At 32.8% G+C, this 25,376-nt stretch overlaps 1 protein-coding gene across 2 annotated transcripts in view; it reads right to left on the minus strand.

The window, feature by feature from the left end:
• Positions 1-23,477, minus strand: part of Mier1 (MIER1 transcriptional regulator) — a 43,535-nt gene extending 20,058 nt beyond the window's left edge. Inside the window, exons 1-6 of one of the 2 annotated variants that reach the window (XM_015484888.2) lie at positions 23,453-23,477; positions 18,670-18,815; positions 8,263-8,424; positions 7,262-7,394; positions 5,322-5,386; positions 956-1,028 (exon numbers count right to left, since the gene is read on the minus strand). In XM_015484888.2, the coding sequence (XP_015340374.1) occupies positions 956-1,028; positions 5,322-5,386; positions 7,262-7,394; positions 8,263-8,424; positions 18,670-18,768 (532 nt within the window). In that variant the 5' untranslated portion in view covers positions 18,769-18,815; positions 23,453-23,477. Of the gene's footprint in view, positions 1-955; positions 1,029-5,321; positions 5,387-7,261; positions 7,395-8,262; positions 8,425-18,669; positions 18,816-23,281; positions 23,316-23,452 lie in introns of those variants that run through there. The other variant, XM_048815177.1, reaches the window with a different exon arrangement.
• Positions 23,478-25,376: the final 1,899 nt, after the last annotated feature.

Below are 25,376 nucleotides of genomic sequence, written 5' to 3' on the forward strand. Positions count from 1 at the left end.
AAATATAAAAAAAAAAAAAAAAAAAGTAAAATATAAAATCCAATGGATGACTCATTTCTGCACACAATTAAAACATGTTCTCAGAATATATGCACAAAATTTCAACATATAACAAGTCCTATATGTTACCAGAATTTGAAAAGTGAATGAAAGTGGTAAACATTTAAGTGGCCTATCAAAACAAAATTTATGTCACAAAAATTTACTGGCCTCTGGTGTTTCCTTGACTGCTTTGAGGGTATATACATTTTTAAAACATAAAATAAGTTTTTGGAGGGAAAGAAAATAAGCAAAAGAAAATAAACTGACAAAAGACTTCCTAACTCTAAAGAGTTCTGTACATAAAGGTGAAATGTGGAAAAGACTAAAAACAAATGAAGAAAAATGTCAAGTTTTGAGAGACTTTACACTGTATATGAGCTCATTTAAGAAAATAAATTGTATTTGCAAATCATTTTAAAAACACAAATACCAAAGTCATCTTTTTCAGTAACATAAGTTTCAAAAGCAAATAAGGATGTTTTTTAAAAACCAAAAACCAAAAACACAGTTGTTTACTCTCCAGTTTATTTTTAAACCTTTGATACAAAGTAGTCTGTTTTAAAAAACTAAATTTAAAATAAATGTTTATGTGTTTCCTTCATAAGGTTAAAAAAGATAAAGTTAGAGCATTTAAAATATTAAATTTCTTTCTAAAATTTTTGTTTTAAAAAATAAAGTTGGGATGCTTTAAGTTACTTAAAAACAAAAAAGCATTCACTTATTGTTTTGCTAGACTTATATGGGCAAAACTAGAAAACAGTAGATTATAGTTCTTAATATAATACAGGGCTCTCATTCATAAACCAATGAGGTTATTTAGTAGACTGTCAAGTTCTTAGCTCTTTTTAAATATAAAATAACAGTTCATCACCTTAACAGATTAAGCAGCTATGTAAGTTCAGTACTAACTCACCTTTTTCATTTTCTTTGTATCTACAAATGCCAACTGGAATTTCTGCTTGAAACATGGAGCCCACCATAATCTCCTATTTTAAAAATAACATAAAACAGTAGTCAGAGCTAGTAACATAGATTTTATATTCATTTTCTAGCTTAACCATCTTCTTGAGTAAGCTCTCCTTGGTTTCTCTGTCATAAAACACAGATACAACCAATTAATTACCTCAGTGCAGTATTGTGAGGATGAATGAGTTAATAATAGATAAGAGCTTGGATATGATTGGATGAATATATTAGCAATAACAATGGGGTGAAATGCAATGTAGACAATGAATAAAAAATGAAAAGTGAATTCTATATTCAATTAATCAGATAATCACAAAACACCTGAAAGTACAGCATTTCCTTCAAGAGTATCTATATTTAAGATAGTGGTCTTAAAATATGGTATTTGTATCAGGAGCATCATCAACATTCCCTGGGAAATTGTTGGCAACCCAAATGCTTGCGTCCCATGTCATAGCTACTGAACCAGAAATGCTGATGATAGAACTCAGTATCTTAACACTCTCTAGGTGATTCGGAGATAAACTTAATTCTGGGAAGCAGAGCTTTAGGGTTATGGAAGTAATACAAAAGTTTTGTATAAAGCTCTGTTGAGACCAAATGGATCAAACTCCAAACTAAATGGATAAGCAGGTTAGTGTCTAACTTTTATTGAATCAATATAAAACTTAAAAGAACTTCCATAAAATCAGAATTAAATTATCACAGGAAATCTGATAATCAAATCTACATAGTCCTATCAGATTAGGTGAAACTGGCTATTCAGAAAGGCAACTGAAAATCAACACTAATGAGATTTCACAACTCATGGGAACCAGAGTTGAAGATATAGCTCAGTTTAGAGTGCCTGCCTAGCATGCACAAGGCCCTGGATTCAATCCTCAGCACCACCAAACAAAACAAAACAAAAAAACAATTCATGAGAATCAAGATTACAAAACCCCTCTTCTGACTAGTGGCAAAATGATGAAAACAAACTAATTGACATTTTCAAAATAAAGTCTAGGGCAGGACAGACACAAAATCATGGTTTAGGAAGTTACTTATCTCTTAGGATTTGAAAAGTTCTTTCCTGTTATTGTTATCCCACTGATGTTAGAACTTCATTTTACCTATTTTAACTCCAAAAACATACTGTATGTAATAGTTATTATGGTACCTATAGAGGAAAATCAGTCTTTCTTATGATTAGTTTTCTAAAAAGAATATTGTATAGAACAAAATTTTCTCTGCAATTATATAGGAATTCTCTTTTTTTCCCCGCTATTAAGAGAGTTTTTTATTGTCATTCCCTGTACCTATTTTTAACTTTAGTCACCCATGCCTACCAAAGAATAGTCAAGTTATCAACCCTGGCAGTGCTTGTAAAAATATCAATGCTTGGATCTGTTCTAGACCAATTAAATAATATATGGATAAAGGCCCTGGTGGTGTTTAAAAGTTTTCCAAGTGACTCTTAACATGAAGCCATGATTGGGAATAGCTGAGCTAGTATGAAAACACCATACTTCCTTTTGTCTACTAAGTTCAGAATATTTCTTTTCACCTGCTTTTTCTGTAGTAATACAGAAAAGAAGGGAAATTGCATTTGAGGTCATTATGTGCCAGATATCTTATATGTAACTTTCATTTACTCTCCATCAAGCCCCATAAGGCTGTCATTGTTATTCTCAAATAATCTATGAACAGATGAAGCTAAAAGGAATTTCTTCAGGAATACAGAATTAGTAAGTTCTATAGCTACAACTTAACTCAGGTTTGACCTAAAAGCTATTCTACTACCCTAGTTCTATTAAAATCCAACTTCATCTTATAAACCTTTAAAAAACAAATCTCTCAATCTTAACATTATTTGCTATAACAAAATTATACTGAAAGAAATGATCTACATTTGCTATAGCCTGCTTTATTATGTAATTTTTCCTGAGGAAGAAATAACCCCCAATAACAAAGGTTTCACCTCTCCTAAGTTCTCCCTCTCTAAACTTCTGTTCTTCATTAACTACACTAGTTCCAACAGGTAGTAATTTTTATGATCCTTGTTTTTTGTCTTCAGTTCCATCACTCACTCCAGTTAATTAAAACACGCTAGGATAATTGCCCCTGAGCATTCTAGCCTCCAGTGATATCTCTTTTCTAACTTTTACATCTTTTTTGTTGCTTTCATTCAATTCAACACTTAATAATATATGTACTTATATAACATGTTCCAAGGGATGTTCCTCCATTCCTGAAGCAAAAAACTAAGCTTCTGGAGAAAAGTTCTTAATATCTATGCAAATTACAGGTATTCAGTCACTTTCTGAATGCACAATCTATGCTTTTCCAACTCTTCAGACACCAATAATTACTCAAAGTTATCTAGCCTCTATACCTTTGCTAACAGATACAATGTGTGTCTATGTCTATGAGAAATGTCCCTTTGAAAACCTATAATTAGATCAATTCTGGCTGAAGCAAGAATTTTTAGGTGGTACAATCCAAGCACATCTGACTACTTCCCTCTTTTCAACAGAAACTCTAAAATGTTTCCCTATTTTAATCATCAAAAGGATCAGCTCTTTTTTTGAAAAAAGATTTTTTTCTAGAGAAAAAAAAAATCTAACCAAAAACATGGAAATGGCTTGAAAGTATTAACTGATTTAAGAATCTTGGCTTTTCAGAGTTCATGCATTAAATTTATAATCAAACTCAGGAAGAAGAAAAACAAAAAAGTCAACTAGATTTTTTTTTTTTTTAAATAAAAGAGGATATATCAAGCAAATATCTTTCAACAAGATAATCTATGAACAAGGTCCTCTATTTCAACAAGAATTACGTCATTTCTTCTATGTAAATGATTTTAACCAAGTCCATGTAACATTTGATAGATTTTCTTAAGAGGTCAACTTCTCTGCAACAACTTAAAATTAATTCTTCAACATTATGGCTAATTATATAATAATATATATCCTGTAAATAAAAACTACTTTAGATTCCTTTTAGAAATTGACTTATTTGTGTATATACAGAAGCCAAATGTTTCTTTACATAATAGCCTTATCAATTACAAATAACATTAAATTCAATCATTCTGAGAGTTTTCCTTTTATAAAATGATAGAGAATGAAAATTTTGCAATTTTAACTATCAGCATTTATTTAACAAATATCAAAGCTCCCACAGTTGTTTTCCAATATATATACCTTTAAAAAGTCATATGTGATATTTATTACAGGGCAATAAAAGCCTAATTAAGCATTAGTTCAGGATTAGTTCAGAAATTTTGATTTCTAAAATTGGTTTTTTAGTACTGACTTGCTTAGCACAGTCCAATTTTTTTTTTTTCCATATTGTCATTTTATTTTATAAAAGACAAGGGCTGGGGATGTAGCTCACTGGTAGAGTGCTTGCCGAGCATGTGCAAGGTCCTGGGTTCAATCCCACGTATGACTCAACAAAAAACAAAAACAAAGAAGACCTAAATGTTAGGAATGGTGGCACATGCACTCATACCTGTAATCCCAGCAAAGGCTGAGGCAGGAGGATAGCAAGTTTGAGGCCAGCCTGGACAATTTAGTGAGACACTGTCTCAAAATAAAAAGGGATAGGGAAGTAGCTCAGTGATAGAGTATTCCTGGGTTCAATTCTGTAAGAGTTAATCTGAACTGTGAACTTGATTAGATACTGGGTGTTGATAAGAGTGTTTCTACAAATGATTAGCATGTGGAACAGTGAACTGGTGACCCACCCAAAGTATGTAGTACCAACTAAAAGTTGAAGGGGTTGGATGGGAACAAAGGTTGGAATAACAAGGAAGCAGCAGCAGATGCAAGCTTGATTCTTCTTGAATAGCTTCTTGATTGCTGCTGTGACATCAAACTCTAGTTTCTTCACTCACTCTTCTGAGGGACTACCCAGCTTCTGGCTGTGTAAGTCAATCTAATATATCTCCCTTTTATACTCACATATATATGATTATAAATAAATAAATAAACGTCCTGTTGGTTCTGTTCCTCTAGAGAACCCTAATACAAATCCCTACTACTCCTCTTCATAATCACATATATGTAGTTATTATACACACACACACACACACCCATCTATCTCCTGTTGATTCTGTTCCTGTAGAGAACCCTCACTAATACAAATCCCTAGTACCAAAAGAAGATTATCTGACCATTTTAAATGGAAATTTGAACATTTACCAAATGCTTACCTGTCACAAAAGGCTGACACATCAATTTTATCAAAATACATAATAAAAGAACAATTACATTTGGCTTTTTAAATATTGATTTATCTAAGTTTTGGGAAAATATGGTTCTATTTACTTTTTTCCAGTCTTCTGATGGAATATAATCCTCATCTTCTTCAGATTCTTCTTCTATTTCACTATCTAGAATAAATAACAATAATATAAAATGGTTAGTTATTCTGTCTACATCTATGTGTCTTTAAAATAATTTTACATTTAACATAAAAATTTAGATATGTTAAAAGGCATATGCTGTGTTAGGCCAAGATATTTTTAATCAATATTGCTCTCTCACCAAAATAAACAAATAAAAAGCAAATAATAAAAAAAACCCCATAACTTTTTAGGACAAATATAGTCTCAGGAAATGATTTCCTATAAAGACTTCTGGAAAACTGATTTAGAGTCAAGATAATCTGCTTCTAATCCTCACTCTGCTACCAACAGCTTTGTGATGGAATAAATTACATTATCTCAATTTCTTAGAGTATAGATAAAATAGTGGTTTCCAAACAGTGCTCTTGGAAAACTAATTTATTTACTACAAAATTAGTGCAGTAAGGTGGAACATGTGCAATAAGGGTTACATCTGAAAGACCTCAATTCTCCCAACCTCCATTTTATTCAGAACCGGCAAGCTGTTGTTTGTTTACATTCTGGAGTAAGAATGCATTTACACAAAAGGGAGGAAATAGGAAAATTATTAAAGTGTCAGTATTTTCTCAAATCTAAAATGGCACACAATGTTCAAAAAGATATTACACATAAAAATAACGTAAGCCTGCCATGGAGAAGCTAAGATAGGAGGTATATGTATAGTTTCCACGTATCTATCATAACTGAAATACCAGATTAGAAGTTTGAAATAAATATTGTTCAAAGAGGCAGAGTAGCCACTTAGCATCCTACTTTTAATCAGACATTGGCAAGTGGATCTTGATTTAACTTAAGGGAAAAACAACATTTTCCTTAAAGAAAATTAACAATTATTTCAGTAACTAATATCTTCTTGCACTAACACTTTCACTTGGACCATCTTTGATTAAAAACTCACAATTATTATTTCACAAAAATTATAATTAGCAGTACTAAGTTCACTTCTAAATTAAATGTGTAACAATCAATCACATAAAGTAGTAGCCGTGTTTAATTTAGTTATTTCCATACAAGATTTCATGAGGTTATTTTTCTTCACACAATTTTCTTCCTTTTTAAAGTACTGAAATTTAGACCATAAACAATCTTATAATATTGGCAGCTGACTTATCAAAAAGCTATCTTCTAGAGTAATGTGGACTTACAATGAAACATGGTGGACTTAGATGAAACATACAAATATGTTTCTACCTCAAGATCAACCACTTCTTTAGACCCGGGAGCCACAAAGGTAGACAAAGCAATGTACTCATGCTCTGCATAAAGACCTTTAAGTCAACAACAGACTGCATATATTATGGTGGTCCCATAAGAGTATATGGTGATGTAGTCACTTAGTTCATCTAAGTACACTCTTTATGTTCTCACAACCAAGAAATTACCTAATAATACATTTCTCAGAACATATTCTAGTTGTTGGGAAATGATACTGGCCAAAATTATCTTGTTACATTGTGTGCATATATGAATATGTAATAACAAATCCCATCATTATGAACTATTATAATGCACCAATAAAAAACAGGAAAAAAAAAGAATGCATCTCATTTGTTAAGTGATACATGAGTATACCTAAAAAAGGCTGAGACAAAAGGAAAAAATGAAAACTAAGAGAAAGAGTACAAGAAATAAAAGGAACACATCCAATGAGGTAATACATGATATAATAATTACTATATAGTTACTGACAAAAGGGCCTTAGCGTTGCTAAACAAAGAATCTACAATAAACTCCATTTAATTTTGAAATAGATATCAGAATAAATGAATTCAAACAGAATAGTGAAAGACACATTAGAATCACAGGTAATGTTTAAAATAGTAAAAATTATATTTCAACTATATTAAAAATATCACATACTTGTATCAAAATATTTACATCGACGTGGGCGAATTATTTCCTGGGCATCTTGAGAAGCAACAGATTGTGATGGATCATCATTGGAAGACTGAGTTTCATCCTCCTGACCTGATGAATCCTTTATATTCTCTTCCTATGAAATAATAAATTTATTTAAGATGTAAAGAACACAGTTGCACTGCAGATGGAACACCATGGTGTTCAAAGTTTGTTTTAAATATAACTAGAAGACTAAAATAAACTAGTAGCAACATGATGCTGTGGTTTGGCCCTTGGGATAGGAAAAAGAAAATTAGTAGAAAAACTGGCGAAATTCAAATAGTCTACGGTTAACAGTACTATATCAGTGATTTCTCAGTTTCAATTAATCTTTATTTAACATAAATTAAGGGAAATTGGGTGAAGAATGCAGAAACTGACTTTTTTTTTTTTTGCAATACTGGGCATTGAACTCAGGGTTACTCTACCACTGAGCTAAATCCTAGCCCTTTCTATTTATTTTTGATTTTTTAATTTAATTTTATTTTTTTGAGCTAGGATCCTGCTAAATTGTTGAGGCTGGCCTCAAATTTGTGATCCTCCAGCCTCAGCCTCTCAATTTGCTGGGATTACCAGTGTGTGCCAACAGACCTGACTGAAGGGTAAAGAAACTTCCTATGGCAATTTTGAACCTCTTCTTGCATCTAAGATTATATTAAAAAACAAAAACAGAAAAATGAACGCACATTGCCAATTTTGCTTTATTACTTAAAAGCAGTAAGCTCATATATGATTGAGAAAAGGTATTGAAAAGAAATATGAGATGACAATGACCAAATTGCTGTTTATTATTATATTATAAATTTCCATAATATTTTAAAATTTAACATTCAATCTCTTATTATACCTAATTTACAAACCTCAAAGAGCTTTGTATTTTTGTTTCAGTCATCTATTAAGGGTCTTAGAACATATATCCTCCACCAATAAGAAGGCAAATACTGTACAGTGTATAACCTTACCTTATTTTCCCCACTGCAGCCACTGTTGTCGTCATTATCAGCATCTTCATCATCTTCACCCTCCTCTTCTTCCTCTTCTTCCTCCTCATCTTCTTCAGGTAGTCGAACAGTACTATCATAACCATAAAGACTGAGAAGTTCATGAATTGGCATGTCGCCTTCCTAAATAAACCAAAATAAAAGTCAGTTTCTGAAATCGGTGATTTCGTATTTCTAGACTATACCACAACTATACAAAAGATTACCTTTAAAACTTTTATCAAGAATTTTCAAATAATAAAAGGTAAAATATTTCTAAAGCCTAAAATCCTAAAGTCTTTTAAATATTCCTGTAAGCCTCATCAATTATAATTCCAACCAAATCACTGAAAAGTAGTGATAACATATGCAGGAATGATACTGAATATATTAGTTACATAACAAATATATGGCTATCGTAATCCAGAATCATTTACTTGTGCAATCCTTGCCATCTATGTTATGGAACTCTTACATTATCTCCATTTCATAGATAAAAGAATACAGGTAAACATTTCCTTCAAAACCACAAGTTACACATCATGGAGCCAGATTTAAATTGGCTAACTCAAAAAGTCCATAAAAAAAGTACACAATGGTGCCTCATCCAGGAACCTTCTTTAATCCTCCCAACAAACAAACCTTCTGTGGATGAAATAGATATATCCTTATTCAGTGAAATGATGCCAATTTTCTGTAGAAGGTGCTCAACTCTAATCAGTAATGAAGTGATATAAGTATCAGGATAACACAACAAAATTATGATTATAAAAAGTTTAATCCTAATTATTTAAACACCACACACACACACACACACACACACACAAATAACACACATAAACACACAATGAGCAAAAACAGAAGTGTTGGTCAGTTTAAATCTCAGAAAAATGGTACTTGTGAAATAAGACATGTTTTATATTTCCCCAGCATTTTGTGCCTTACTTATGGAAAGAAATCAGTTCAACCCATGTGTTGAACACATTGCTCCAGAGACAATGAGTATGTCAGAATGTAAAATAAAACCTGATATTATCACACAGATAACAAAAATTAACCCCCATCATCAGGAATCCACACTCAGTAAGTAATCTAACAATTATAATTTGAAACTCTTTCTTTTGGGGGGTTGTGTATTAGGGATTGAACCTAGTGGTGCTTTATCCTTTTATTTTTTTATTTTGAGACAGGGTCTGTTGTTGAAGGTAAGTTGTTGAAGACATCACTAATTTGCTGAGGCTAACCTCAAACTTGCAATCCTCCTGTCTCAACCTCCCAAAATGCTGGGATTTCAGGTGTACAGCACCATACCTGGCTTATAATTTGAAAATTTGTTACAGGAAAAAAATACCAATTGATACTTCTATTTCCCATTGTAAATGGAAACCAATTTGTAATCCTGTATCTGAAAGAGAAACCAAGGATTTGCAGATGGTATAACCTGAAAAGTGGTAACTATATCATGTAAGATATTGCCACTCCAGCTGAAATGACCAGTTGACATACTTAACTGACAACTTTTACACTATGGTTATGTACAGCATATAGTGTTTGAGGTGTTCAAGGATCTGGTCTATGCAGATCTGGCCCATGTACCAAGGATCTGGTATAGGACATTGAAACTGGCATATCAGGAGTCAGTACTTAGTAAAACAGAACTTCAAAATCAAGAGGAAGAAAGAGAAGAAAGATACAGAAAAGGAAAGTTTTATACACAATAATAGTTGTTATCAAGTATCTCTTATGTTCCAGGAAGCTATGATACATGCTTTGATTTCACCTTCTCTCTCTTAAGCAGTCAGAACATTACACAATCTCATTAGATAATCTTAAAACAAACAAACAAACAAAAAAAAAAACCTAGGAGTGTTTGCTACCTTTATTTGCAAATGAGGAAAACAAGCAGAGACAAACAGCGTGCATTGAGATAAAAACTTTATTGTAATACCCAGACCTCCTAATCCCACCTCATATAATATTAAACTCACCTTGCACCCCAAATTAGAAGCAGGTTCAGTACCTAAGTTACTACTATGAACAACAGTCACTAATGCCACCAGTATGAATAAGAGCCAAAGCAGGAACCACTAGTAGAGTGGTTTGCAACTAATATTTATATAGGCTTTAAGAATTCATGAAGATCTTGTTCCACATTTAGCTTATCCTCAAAACCATCCAAATGTATGTTAATATTTCCCCTAATTTTTATCTATGTTTTAAAATTCAAGATGAAGTCTCACTATCTTGAACTCACATTTCTTATCACAACCTCCCAAATAGTTGGGATTACACGTGTACACAGCACTGTGCCCAACTACCTTCAAATTTTTACAACTGAATTAACTTATATTTTGAGAGACCACACAACTACTTAAGTGGCAGTGCTCTACTTTGAACTCATCTTCTAGACTAGAGTAAAACACTTGATTTACTCTAAGATATAGATTATCAAATAAATATCCTCCAGTTCTCTATTGTTGTTCTTATTCACAAGAAGTAAAACCACCTTGAAGGCTTATTAAAACAGGATGCTAGGCCTCACCCAAGTCTCTAACCTAATAGGACTTAGATGAGGTGTCTAAGAATCTTTCTTTTTAAAAAGTCCCAGGTAATACTGCTGGTACTAGTATGGGACCACCTTGAGAATCACTAATCTCAGAGATCTAGTATAAGGTATCAGCTAATCAGCCTTTCCAGTGAAAGTAGTAAGGCATGAATATTTTCTTTAATAATGCTTATCACCATTTTGTTACCCTACAAAAGATTATATACTCACTGAATATTCCACTATGAAGAACAAAGAATGTCTGACATCCATGATCTCATCAAAATTTTTCCCTCTTGCATGCAAAGATAGTGTGACTCACTGCGTAAAAATTCATTTCTCAAAGAAAAATTTAGCAATCCTTCCAATATTGACTAAGTGAAGAACAGAAAGGGTGAAAAGTGGACTCAGTATAGTGCATTTGAAGGAGAACTATTTGAATTAGAAGAAAACAGTATAGAACTATGACAGAAAGAAAGACAGGAAGTGGCAACAGAAACAAAAATGAAAAATCAGGTCAACTTGATTACAAAAGATACACTTTACAGAAACTAGCAAAAAGAAATTAATTTCAAATAGCTACACATTACTGAAAGATCAGTTACAGATAAAGTCAGGATTGGTATTTTTGTTTTTAACCTGGTTTCTCTAGGGTTACTTAGATTCTAAAAGGGAGTGTTATACTCAAGAACTTTTTTGAGGTATGATGTTTTATTGTTACTGTTAAATTAGGAATATTGTTTTTAACTCAATTTCACTGATCACCAGAGAACTGCAAAACAAAAACCACAATGAGATATCATCTTACCCCAGTTTGAAGGGCTGTCATCAAAAAGAAAAGGGAACACATACACTGTTCGTGGGAATGTAAATTAGTATAGCCATTATGGAAATCAGTATGCAGGTTCCTTAAAAATCTAAAAAAAGAACCACCATATAACTCAGCAGCTCTACCACTGGGTATATATCCTAAGGAGATGAAATCATATCAAAAAGATATCTGCACACTCATGTTCATTGCCACCCCATGTACCATTCACAATAATCAAAATATACAATCAGCCCAGATATCCTTCAGTGGATGAATGGATAAAGATGATGAGAAATATTTATAGAATACTATTTGAACATAAAAAGAATGAGGTCTTCTCATTTACTGCAACAAGTATGGAATTAGAGGTCATTATTCAGTCAATTAAGAGAAATATGCAAATTTTCATTTGTGGAGATTAATAAGGACAGAAAGAAATAATGGTCACTAGATACTGAGAAGGGGATATAAGGACCCCAAATCAAAATATAGAAATTATTTTTGTTTCTTCCTTTACACAGTAGGGTACCTACTGGTTAAAACAATCACATATATTTCAAAATGATTAGGACAGTATGAATTCCCAACACACAAAAATGACAATTGGCTTAAGAGAAGGAAATGCTTACTGCCGTGATTTGATTATGATATACTGTACACATCTACTGAATGACCATAATGTACCCCATAAATATGTACAAACATCTCAATTAAAAAAACTGTCTGTATATGTGTATGTGTGTATATCAGATAAACAGAAAAACATAAAAAAAACTGCAGAGGGATAGTATACAATTCTTATTTTTGACTGGACTCAGAAGTAGAATCTCTTAGGACAGTCTGCGTCTCTTGACAATCAGTTCCTCTTGATTTTCTTTAACTTCCTTCATTCTCTTGAACATTTATTATATACTGTATACTCTTTCTTACATTTCTTAGCACACTGTTTACTTAGAGCAATTCATCAGTATTTGTGTGCAGATAACAAGATGTTAACTCTTGGATGATTTGGTACTGAATTTCATACATTCTTTGCTTACGGAGTGTCTGACAACATATGATGGCCATCATCTTCAGACAGACTGAAAAGTTCATAGGTTTCTCCTAGCTCTTTTAGACCCCAGGCAACAATGTATAGCAGTATTCATCAGTCCAGACATATCCTTCTGTCCTTTTTTTCAATAACCAAGTTGAGAACGTTCAGATTGTCTTCCATGATTCAACTGTGAACAGATTTGTTTTTTTCTCTAGTTTTCCTTGGTCTGTAAATAGAAGTAACCCTTACTCGGTAGTAGGCAGACACAGTATGACCCAGATAACCAGCGCTTCATGGTTTGCTTCTGGAATGACACCAGTTAAAGAAAGACAACTGTCACAAGCAGTGAATCTGGGAGACTTAGAAACTGACAGCACCAGGTGACAAAAGTTGATATGAAAAAGGAAAACCAGAAAAGTAGAAGCAAAGAAAATATATCTTGGTGGCCCTGGAGTCCCCAAGGCCTGGTTACCCTTAATGAAATCCCTTGGGTCTTATGCCAAATTCTTCATTTTGGCAGTTATTTCTAGATGGATTTCTTTCTGTCTTTGTACTCCACAGGTTCTGATGCTATGCACAGTAATGTTATCCTATACAGCAAATATTGTTATTTCTCTCTTGGGAAGAAACAAAACTGATGAATAAATTCGAACAACAGTACGTTACTGTATTAGGAGCTGTTAGTCACCTGTTTTAGAAGACTTCTCATGTTATTCAAGTCTGCATTCTACCAGGTGACTAAGGGGCCTTCAACTTAATTGGAACATCAGAATAACCTAGCAGTGTTTTATTCCCATTCATACAAATATTAACAAAATAGAAAAGGGGGAACAAAGAGGGAACACAGTAGATCATAGCTGTGGGTCACAGATAGCTTTGAAATTAAGATTTATTTAGAGGTCATCATGTGCCAGATATTGAGCCAAGTGCTTTAGATATATTGTCTTTATAATAACAACTGAACCTTAACAATGTTAATCCCAAGTCACCATGCTGATTAAGGAGTGCAACTGAATTATGAACCCAGGCAGCTAACTCACTTACTTATATATGTATATATATTGCCTTCCTGGATTCCTGGAAACCTAATGTGGTAAGTGCACATTACCTTGATGTAGTATGAAGATAAAAAGTACTGGGTTAATAGATTATGAGGAACAGTGAAAATGGGCATAATACAAGTGAACAAAAATATAAGACTATGCATTTACTTACATATTGTGCTTTAAGAAATAAGCTATCTAAGCACTGAAACAAAAAGGGGGCAATCACCTGCATAAGCTAAAGGGAAGCCAAATAAAGGTAAAAATATAGACTTTTAAAAAAGACAAAATATCTAAAATGAAGTCTGTTCCACGTGTAAGATGATAGGGTAAAGTCATCAAACACATCAGTAAAAAGGCTGGAGTGTTGTCAATCATCTGGCTGAAAAAGAGGTGATTTCTCTCTTGCACCAAAGGGTTAGTCATTAAGAAATTATTGTATGTGGCAACAGATGCTAGCTAGCCTAGATGTTAGGGCCATTGTGGGTAGACTCCTCTTATATCTACTGTACCAAAATGGACAAAACCATAAACGCTTATGAAGAGAGGAGAAAGAAGGAAAGAACCTTATTTCTAGCCAGGAAGACCTAAGGGACCACATTCAGATTAGAGAGATGGTTCCTAAGGTAATCAACCTCTTGGGGTTGGGGCTTGGTTAGAAGATAAACTATGAAGGGATGAAGGCAATGAACTCTTTATAACCCCTGCGCTGGGCTTTCTTTTGTATTTATATAATTCAGTTGTATGTATACCTCAAGAAAAATCTCAGTCTCTCACATTTTAATTTTTATTTTCCAGCTCTGGAGATTCATTGGGAACATGCCAAATGTAAAAAATATATATTAAATATTAATATTGCTAAAGTGTGATTTTTTTCCAAAAATATATCTAAATGCATAAAGATACAGCTAATCCTGATCTTTCTTTTCCCAAATGTAGTGCTATAATTGTGCCCAATTACTAATCTCTGAATTTTAAGAGTATTTGGAAAACAAAGTTAAACGTGAGAACTGCTAAATTCATGGCAAATGAAGTTTCTTTACTCTGGGAATGATTTTGATATTCTTCCTACTATCACTACAATAAATTCTAACGTATTTATATCTATTAAAACATTAAAAAAAATTTTTTTTGTAGTTATAGATAGTAATAATGTGGTGCTGAGGATCAAACTCAGGGCCTCATACATGCAACGCAAGTGCTCTGTCACTGAGCTACAATCCTAGCCCCCATTAAAACATTTAAATACTAAATTTATTTAATTAAAATACCTTTAATGTTGACTACATACATACAATTATAATAGTACAAATCAAAGCTGCTTCTATCAACAGTTTCCACTAAAAAGTTAGAATTCAAATCAAACTTAAAGCCACATACTATGCAGTTACAGTCACTTTATGAACGAATTATTAGGAGTTTGTTCACAATTACTTCATAAAATCATTACATGCAACCAATATGTGAGGTGAAAAACACACTGTCACTTTCTAATGTAATTAATATTTTGTTTCTCTAAAAGCAAATGTAATCAACATAAAATCTTGTGCATTTTTAAAAAATAAGAACAAAAACAAATTTGGTTTGATTCATACCTAACAACTTTATAACTATAGGAAATATAACATACCAACCCTCAAACACCTTAGCTTCAGATTACATACGAAAGCATTGGTGATACTCTTAAACCTAAGATTTCAATGGTTTTTGAGAGAAGTTAAAAGAAGAATGTGAGAAGGAATAAGACTGGGTGAAATAAAAGGATTGGTTCCATTGTCTTTTTTGTTACATTTTCTAACTTTTATAAATAATTCTATTTTAATTACTATTTCCTAAAGAGGGATTATTTGAAAGCAAATTTGGGGGGACTAAGAGGAGATAGAAATGTGAAATAGAGAAATAGGGAAAGATAATGATATACCTATAATATCAGCAGGACCCATTAACAATTTTATACTAAGTAAATGTTAATAGCCCATTCTCTGAAATAGAAGCAAACCATCATTCCACCTCATAAATTATTACAAACTGTACTAACACAGAATGTGATAATATGGAAAATATAACATGTTCCTCCTATGCCTATGCCTTTTACCCCATGATAGTTTATTTGAAAATATAGCTAAAGTTTCTGTGACTATAGGCAAATAATTGAAAATAACTGCCTTTCCATTTCAGAAATATATGAAGCTACTGAGTGATAAATTAATTGTCCCCTGCCCCCAAATATACAAATTTGTTTGGAGATGGATCTCTTGGTAGAGTGCTTGCCTAGCATGCATAAGGCCTAGGGTTTAATCCTCAGTACCATCCACAACATGCATTTCATAAATCAATTGTTTTCCTTGATGTTCACCTAGGTTTTGATTCCAAGCAAATTATCCCTGTCTAATGCTATCTAAAGAAGACTTCTAAGTTTCTAATGTGCTTTTAATCAATTCTTGAAAGGTTTTGTGATAACCAATATACACCACTGCCACCAAGACCGATATTCTTCTCTGGCTCAAAATAATTAAATTATTAAATTGCTTAGGCACTATGGATTAAGTCAGCTCTAATCACTAAATGATCCAAAATGGTACCATCTAATAAGACTTGCCTAAATGGCAAGAGAACTTCTTTATAAGCTCTTAAATTTTTTTTTTTTTTTTTTGTACCAGGGATTGAACCCAGAGGTGCTTTACCACTAAGCTACATTCCCAGCACTTTTTATTTTGAGCCAGGGTCTTGCTAGGTTGCTTAGGGCCTTGATAAATTGCTGAGGCTAGCCTTGAACTTTCAATCCTCTTGCCTCAGCCTCCTGAGTCACTGGAATTACCGGTACATACTATCATGCCAGCTTCAAACTAAAATTCTGAAACATAGTCATTATTACTATGAAAGTAAAAACAGTCATTTTTCCATATTATATATTCCAAATCCTTAAAAGTTGGCACTGTCATTTATCTAATGTTCTTTTTAACATGGAGTATAAGCAGATCATATTATAGAGCATGCCAGATTGATTTATGTAGTCATTCATTCTTTTTTTTTTTTTTGGAGTGATCACTCTGCTATGTACCATGAATTACACTGGTGAATAAAACTGACAGGTCCCTTCTCCTCACTAAATTCGTGGAGGCTACAAATAATAAATTAAATAAAAATTGAGTTAGGATTTTAAAAAAGCATTGAATAGGATACAATAGTGGTTAAAACCAACCAACCAAAAAATAACACTAATTGAGGAATAGGAAAGACCATTCTGTAGGAGCAACAACAAATTCATAGGAGCTAGCCTTTGAAAATATGTACCAGAGTCTTTATTTGTGAAAAAGTTTCAAAGCAGGGAAAAACTGGAAAATCCAAGAACAAAGCAGCTAGTATGGTTATGAAATAGCAATAACAGGGGCAATGCAGTATATGGATGTGAAATCTTATCATTCAGATAGCCTTGCACAAGGTTGAATTTTCTTTAGGAATAACAGGAAGTTAGGAGGTTGCAATAAACTCAATTACATTTTCAAAAGATCATCATGGCTGCTGGGAGAAAATATAGTAGGAGCAAGACAGTAAAAGAGAAATGGGAAACCAGTTAAGAAGCTACAGTAATAATCTAGGATAGAAGTGATTGCAACCTGGGAAGAGAGGGAACAAAAGAATCAGACAAGAAATATTTTTGTGGGTAGAAATGATACGCTTATTTAGAAATTTGATATTGGGAGAGAAGGAAGCTAACTCCCTAGTTTCTGACTTAAACAAAAGGGTAAACAGTAATAGTATGTTTCAGAGAGAGAGAAGTAGGGAAGGAACAGTCACAGAGAGAACAATCAACAGTTCTTGCTTGGATATTTAAAATTTAGAGATGTCTGTTGAAATATACAAGCAGACATGCCAAGTTGGATGAACAAATTGGAGATAGGGAATAATTTAATACTAGCAATGTAGAAAAACTGAGCATATACAAAAACAGGTTGATCAGATTTTCAAAATCTGTTGTGCACACAATTCAAACCTGCTTAATGACATTGAAGATCTGAATCCCATTCCCAGAGATCCTGATTTCGTATGCCTGGAGAGAGGCAGAGGAATCTGTTGTTTTAAAAATAAGTCTATGGACCAGGGTTGTGGCTCAGTGGTAAAGCGCTTGCCTGGCATGTGTGAGGCACTAGGTTAGATCCTCAGCACCAAACAAATAAATAAATACATAAATAGACAGATAAAATGCTGTTCTTCTACAACTAAATAATATTTAAAAAAATATAAGTCTATGACAACTCTGATGATGCAGTTGACCCTCATAACTGCACTTTGAGGTGCATTTATCTAGTGAGAAACAGGAGGGAAAAAACACAACTGAGAATCAAGAAATGCAAACATTTAAATCTTGGCTAAAGGAAGAAGAGTCTGCAAGACAGTGAATAGTGCGAGGGGGAGAGAATGGATAGAAAAAAATAAAGTGGGGTACTCCAGAATTCAAGTAGAAGAAGGGAACAGTAAACTGTATTTATTAGCACTGAGAAAAAGTGAGGTAGACAGAGGAAAGTGAATATAATAAAGAATATAACAATTAATGTCAAGGGTCACCTTGATAGGAAGGGACAGAACAATCCAGAACACTTTATGCAGTAAATGGGAGATGATGACAATTCTTAAAATATTTTGGCTTTGAAGGGAAGTAAATAAAAGGTGTAGTAACTGGGGAAAAGTAGTAGGAATGTAAGAGGAAACTTAGAATTGTTTTACTTTATAGTCCATTTTGACCCAGCCCTGTGACCCCTTACCAAATTCACTACTGAATTCTATTATTTCACATAATAAAACTATTTTTTAAACACTATTTAATTTCAAACTTTAAATATTCCACCTATGATCAAATGATATTCCCTGAAACTAGAGCATCAAAATTTCAATGTTTTCTCTCTCCACAAAAAAGTTATAACTGCTTCATCCTCTAGCTCTTAATATTATTTACCCTTGCAAGATCCTCTATTTCAGAACTGAAGTTTGTTTCTCCTTCCATCATTTCTTCCTCTTCTAATGTTCGTTCATCATCAAAATCATGAACCAGCATGTCAGCTGATGGATCAAATTCATGGTCATCTGATGTTGCTGAACCTCCTGGTAAAGAATATTTTTAAAAATATGGTAAACCAAATTAGGTATATCTTATTAATTTAGTGTACATACATTATTGAAGCCACATATAAGTAAAAAAATTATCATAGAAAGTTATAACAGTAAATATTACTGCTTTTTAAAATTCCTGAACTTGTTCATTATCACACACACACTCACACACACACACCCAAAACTCTTCTAGGAGAGAGCTTTACTGTTGAACTACATCCCCAGTCCTACATAAAACACTCTTCTAAGGGTTTAGAGTTTGACCTGTTTTTACTCCTATAGTTTCAGTTACAACTGCAAAATTGAGGGAGGGTAAATATTTATAGCTTTAAAAACTGTGCTATAATCTTCTGATTGTGAAGCTTAAGTTGTAAAGAATAAATTGATCATATCAATTAAAAATGACTTTGGGTGTAGGAAAACTCACAATCTTAACCATTTAAATACTGTTTGATAGACTCAATGAGCAATGAGTAAAGATCCCTCTGGCCCCTGAGAAGAATATATAGTAATGTGAAATAAACAGTCATTTGAATATACTTATCTGCTGCATGAAGACCTTTGGTCAATGACAGGCTGCATATACAATGGTGCCTATAGCATACAGTTTAGGTGTGTAGTAGACTATACCACCTAGGTTTATGTATACACACTCTTCAATGACACATTTACCTGGAATGTATCCCTATCATTGAATTACCTGGGATAATATAGTATAGTGAAAATACAGATGAACTCAAGTATTCTTCTATCAGCACTTCCTTGAGAACACATTCTAATATTTGAGTAGGTGACTTTAACTTACTAAGTTGATTTTGTTCTGAAATTCCTCAAAGACAGAGATAAAAGCAAAATTTATTAAAATTGCATACAAAAACTCTCTTTGAAACCATTAAATATAGTCTAGGGTAACTATTATGGAAGCCTGTCCATTTTTATATTGGTGTTTAGGGAATTTTGCTAGACTCAATAGGGTCAATCTTTGTAATGGTAGACTGTAAAGGCTGGGGATTATAGTTTCTATAAATTAATTGACAAATTTGACCATTGCCAAACCTGGACTTAAGTTTGAAAAAGCATTACTTAACATCAATTTAAACTGTTCAAAGTTATATTAACAGATGTACTAATCCTTTTTCACTCTAATAAGAGAACTATTAAATAAAACAAAGAGACATACAGGTTGACTTTTGAAAGCCAGACTACTAGGGATAAGAAAATACCAAAAGCTCAGAGCTCTTCAGTCACCTTCCAAATTTTTAAAAAATAAGAACCATTTTTTTCTGCTTAGTATTGCCAGATAGTATGCTCAAGCACTTCACATACAGTACACCTCACTAATCTTCAAACAATTTTATCAAGTAGGTCTTGTCACACCATTTAAAAGGAGGGAAAAAAAAAAAAAAAGACTTTAGGTTTAGAGAGTTTAAGTAGCACCCCAGAACTCATAGAGACTGTAGGTGGCAAAGATGGAATCTGAATCCTGTGTCTAATTCCAATTCCAATGTTTTTACTGCACTCCATGCCTTATGTAAGTCCTTAAGTATCCTGCTTCAAAGAGTACTTAAGAACAGCCTATGTTTACTAAGATGAGTGAATCGTAAGCCAGGTCAGACAGCAAAGCACACTTTGAAGGCAGTGTGCTCAGGAGCATTTAAAAAAATGGTATTAAATGTGAATTACTAAATATATAACTGTTAGCCAAATCATATATAAGATTATATTAAAATGAGTTATTAATGATTATCAGTTTTAGAATTACAAAAAACCTAGAAAAGCATACTATCTTAATTTCTACTGGAATTAAGAAAAACTTGGCATACATTTAGAAGGGCATCCTAACAGTGAAGGAGGGATTAGATACAACGGTTTCCATAGGAGCACAAGAATGATTAATTTAGATGTAAACTTTTGTCTTAATTGTTATCTCTTTTTTCCAAGTTTTCAAAGGAAACTTTCAGTTCACACAGGAATCTTCCGAGATACACAGCAGTCAATAATTAAGTCTTTCTACAGATGATGCTCTACTTTTCTTCTCCTTTGTAGGCAGAAACACCCTTAAAAAAAAACAAACCTCATACCATTTCTTTGTACATTATCCTAATCATAACATAATTCTTAAATGCAGGTATTATCAAAAATAATCACACTAATTCCTAATTATTTGTTACTCTCTTACCAACTAAAAACTAACAAACCTCAAGCCATGAATACACAGTATCAAATCACAAGTACTATTTAACTTACCAGAAGTCCCTATTTTTTGTCATCATCTGTAAAGCCAAGTAAGACATTTCACTGCCTCACAACATTAAATAACAAAAGTGTAGGTGAATTTCTCCCATTTCATTCCAAATTCTCGCCCACATACACACTGCACTTTTTTCTGTTAAAACTTTCAATTTCTGTTGTTTTTCTAGCCTTAATCTGACTGTTTTGTTTTACCTGACTTTTTACCTTGTTTTTTAGGTAACTAATCATCCTAACTAACTAATCATCCTATTCCTTTCTGTCAATTGCTAGGTCCATCATTAGGCTGTTTACAGGACCGGGGGTGAGGATCGGGGAGGATACCACATAATAAATTCTTAGGAGTAGGGAGTCTAGTGCGTTGTATACATAAAAATTTGCTTCAGTGTTAAGGCAAATATCACAGCTTTATCACAAAATGCCATCTTACTGCATAAAAGGTAGTTTATGCCTTTTCAAAGATTCTAATGGCTGCTAGTGTCATAGGTAAAGCTTTTCATTGTACCTCCACTTTGGTTTACAGGTTACATTGGCTGACGTCTTGAACAAACCACTTAGTATGGTCATGTGATTATAATTATTAATATTGATTCCAAAGTACACATGCTATAAAGGGCACAGTCTTTTGCCATGGACCAATTTTTTTTTTTTTTTTTTTTTTAACATGGGGCTTCTAATTCTTGATTTTCTCCATTAACTTTTGTTAATTCTCTACTAGCATTACTTACAACAAACATTATTTTTTGCAGAAGCCTGATATTAAAAAACATTGTCTAACTCTAAATATTTTCCTCAGTCTGAAAACAATCTAAAAAATAAAATAATCTACATGTATAAGTATTCAACAAGTAGCAAAGGTGATTAAAGATATTTGTGTTCTTTAATCTCCATTATTCTTTCTGTTCTGCCCAGGCTGATGCAAACTGAGTTTAGTTTTGGAGAAGTTATTTTTATATATTTATGCACTTGCTACTTAATGCCTCAAAACTGATAAAAAAAATCTAAACAGTCTAAATATTAATGAACACTAGAACCTATTTTTTGCAATGAAAATGATCAGTTTGAAAAAAAATCCTGGAAACAATTCTACTTTCTAAAAAAGATATGATGATATAATACTTATGTGAGGTCAGATTACTTCCAATTTCAACCCATCCAGAACATATCTATAAACCAGAAAGCTAAAAATATCCCTGAGTTTCAGAAACGTCACAAAGCATGTTAGAAAAAGTAAAATGCTTTCAGTTGAAATAAAGACAAAATCAACTGGAAACTGAGCACTCTAGTTATTTACAAGGGTTCCGGAAGTAATCTAGTTCAACCCTACCGTATATAATGATTTTTATTCATGAAAAGGACCCTGGACCATTATTTTAAGCATTTCTGAAAAAAAGCTTTCTTCCTAAAACTAAAGACACAGAAAGGTGATTGCTACAATAATATGGAATAATGTGGAATGTATCTCATATCTAAATATTCAATATATGTGAGATGTGTTTTAAATAAAACATTACCAGGCCTCAGAAGGCTCCCTTTCACACTCTTCTATATATAGGGATGCTCCTTAATCCAAATAACCCATGACTTGGTAAAGTCCCTGGACACTAAGGCAAAAAGACTAGTACCTGACTCTTTCCTTCCTGCTCCTGAACTTCAATATGAATGCTGTACCCAGAAGTACCAAAGATCCTGAGATCATGAGAACCCTAAATCTTAAATTTAGATTTTATATAAAATAGTCTAATTTCTAAACACCACTACAGTGACCAAACTAAAAAATCTGTGACCCTAATTGATCACAAGTTTACACTTTTAAGATAGGAATAAAAAAACTGTATCTGAGGGAAAATAAAAAATTCTAGATGAAAGGTCAGAGAATAAAACTTGATCCTACTCAAATTTAAGAATTGCTTCCTTAACTTACAATACTATTAAATTCTTGAATCTTTTTTTACTTTATTTTCCTGCCCCAATAAATATATTAATAAGTTTTCTCAAATGAAACATTCTGAATGTCCTACACAAATAAATGTCTAACCTAATTGATTCCCTTTCAAAGCATACACTTTGCATATGCTTCAATTCAAATAACAATTTGAAATCATAATAAATACATACAGCAATTCATCAATGAAAAAGAGGAAAGGAGGGGGAGGGAGGAAGAGGATCCAAAAATAGTCATGAGGACAAACCCACGGCAGCCTCACCTGTACTTTCACGGGCAGTCAAACATTTCATCCATTTCTTTTTCCCCAGAGAAAAGAAGCATTCAGAAAAAAAGGAAGTCAGATGACAGTCTAACTCCTCTAGCCTTTATGCAACTAATAGGACAAATGTTAGGCAATTATAGATCATAAAAAAATATAGAAAATACTTACCTGGACTTGAAGACTCAACAGATGGCTGAAGAGGGGGAGAAAAAAAGACAAATTAGCATTTTTGTATAGCACATCTTCCCAAACAATATAGGAAGCATCTGATGACAAACATCACACCAAAAACTATGGTAAGCTTTAATGTCTGAATTGTTTTAAAATAAACTAAAACCTTCAACATAACCCTTTACTTTCTATTATATTTAAGCATAGAGAAAAATTTAGAATACTACTCAATCTAGAAAAAAGATAATAATATGAAATTCATTCAGATTTTAAAAGCAAAAGTGGGCCTCATAACATGTGGATTAAGAGGCATGATTTTAGATCTTGGAATTTTCTGAAATACATTTTGTCTTTCCAATAAAGAAAAAACTATGCACAAAGTTTGCTATCAAACTGGTCTATGGCTTTAAAAAAATGAACTGTGCAAACGGAGGCAGAAACAACTTAAAGGCATCATTATAAATAAAAATTATGTTGTAAGAAAGAAAAAGGAAAGAATTAAAAATGTTATGTGAAGTATAGACTAACTTTAACAAAAAATAATTATTTCTTAAAAGTTATCACAGAATTAGTAACCATTCAAACTAAAGACTAGAAAGGGTAGGTTATCTGAGGGGAGACTGCAAGATTTCCAATTATAACGTTTCCTCTACTGTACCATTCTCTCATAAATTTAACCACAAGCAACTGGAAAACATGAAGATGAAAATTTGTAGGAACTTATTTTAGTAATGTTACCACATGTCAGTAAGTATGTGGTTGTGTTTTACCTCAATTGTTAATTTACAACTATAAACAAGTTTTATCTACATATTCCTACAAGACAAATTCAGTAAAAGATGTTTAAATGACATAAATTTATAAATAAAACTTTGCCAATTCATTCAGAGGTACCTATTTCACGTCCATTAGAAGACAGACAGGGAGGAAGGCCAAAAGCACTAGCAATAGAATGATAGGGATACTGCAGTATTCTTTGCTTCTGCTAAGTAATGGGACAGAGAGAGGCAAGAAGAAAAAGAAATTAGGAAAATGATGCTTAATTTTTCAAAAGCTAGGGTCAAAGACAAATTCCTATAAAATGTTTTAAGTTCCATTTTGAAAATTGTATACAGTGTACTATCTTAAGTATGGCATTCTAAATTTCATGGTGACTTGGGTTCTTGGGGCACACTTTTTCAATGGTCCTATTTTTTTCCCTATCAATTCTTGGAATGGTTCTTTCTTATAGCATTATCTAAGAAAAAATAACAATATCTAGTATTTTATTTCCAATGCCACAACACTACAATTATTTAAAAGTTACTCTGCTGGAATAGTCAATATAATGCTTTTTTCCTCCAATTAATTACTCCTGAGAGTGGGGGTGACATGAAGAGAGTAATGTAACCACAAAAAGGGTTTCTAGCTTGCTTAACATCTTTTGGGGCACAGCTACAACTTGAAATGGTTTTAACCATCACAATTATTACACAGCAAACTAATATTTTAAAATATTAATTCACTCATGTTTCATGCAGTTAAATTTTATTTTCCAAGTATAAACCCAATCTCCATACAAGGCTACAGCAACATTACTGACCACCTTCATCAGATTGTTCACTACCACAGGGAGTCTTACAATGTTGGTTTTCTTTTCTTTTTTTAGTACTGGTATTGAACTCAGGGGTACTTAACCACTGAACCACACCCCAGACCATTTTTTTGTATTTTATTTAGAGACAGGATCTCACTGAGTTGTGTAGGATCTGGCTAAGTTGCTGAGACTGGCTTTTGAACTTGTGATCCTCATGCTTCAGCTTCCCAGCCACTGGGATTATAAGGAGTGTACCATTACACCTGCAATGCTGGTTTTCTTTTTAGAACAAAATTTATATGACATAAACAAGAAAAATATGCATTACTTATGAATTAGAAACTT

The sequence above is a fragment of the Marmota marmota genome, unplaced genomic scaffold (assembly GCF_001458135.2).
Source record: "Marmota marmota marmota unplaced genomic scaffold, marMar, whole genome shotgun sequence".
Classification (NCBI taxonomy): Eukaryota; Metazoa; Chordata; class Mammalia; order Rodentia; family Sciuridae; genus Marmota; species Marmota marmota.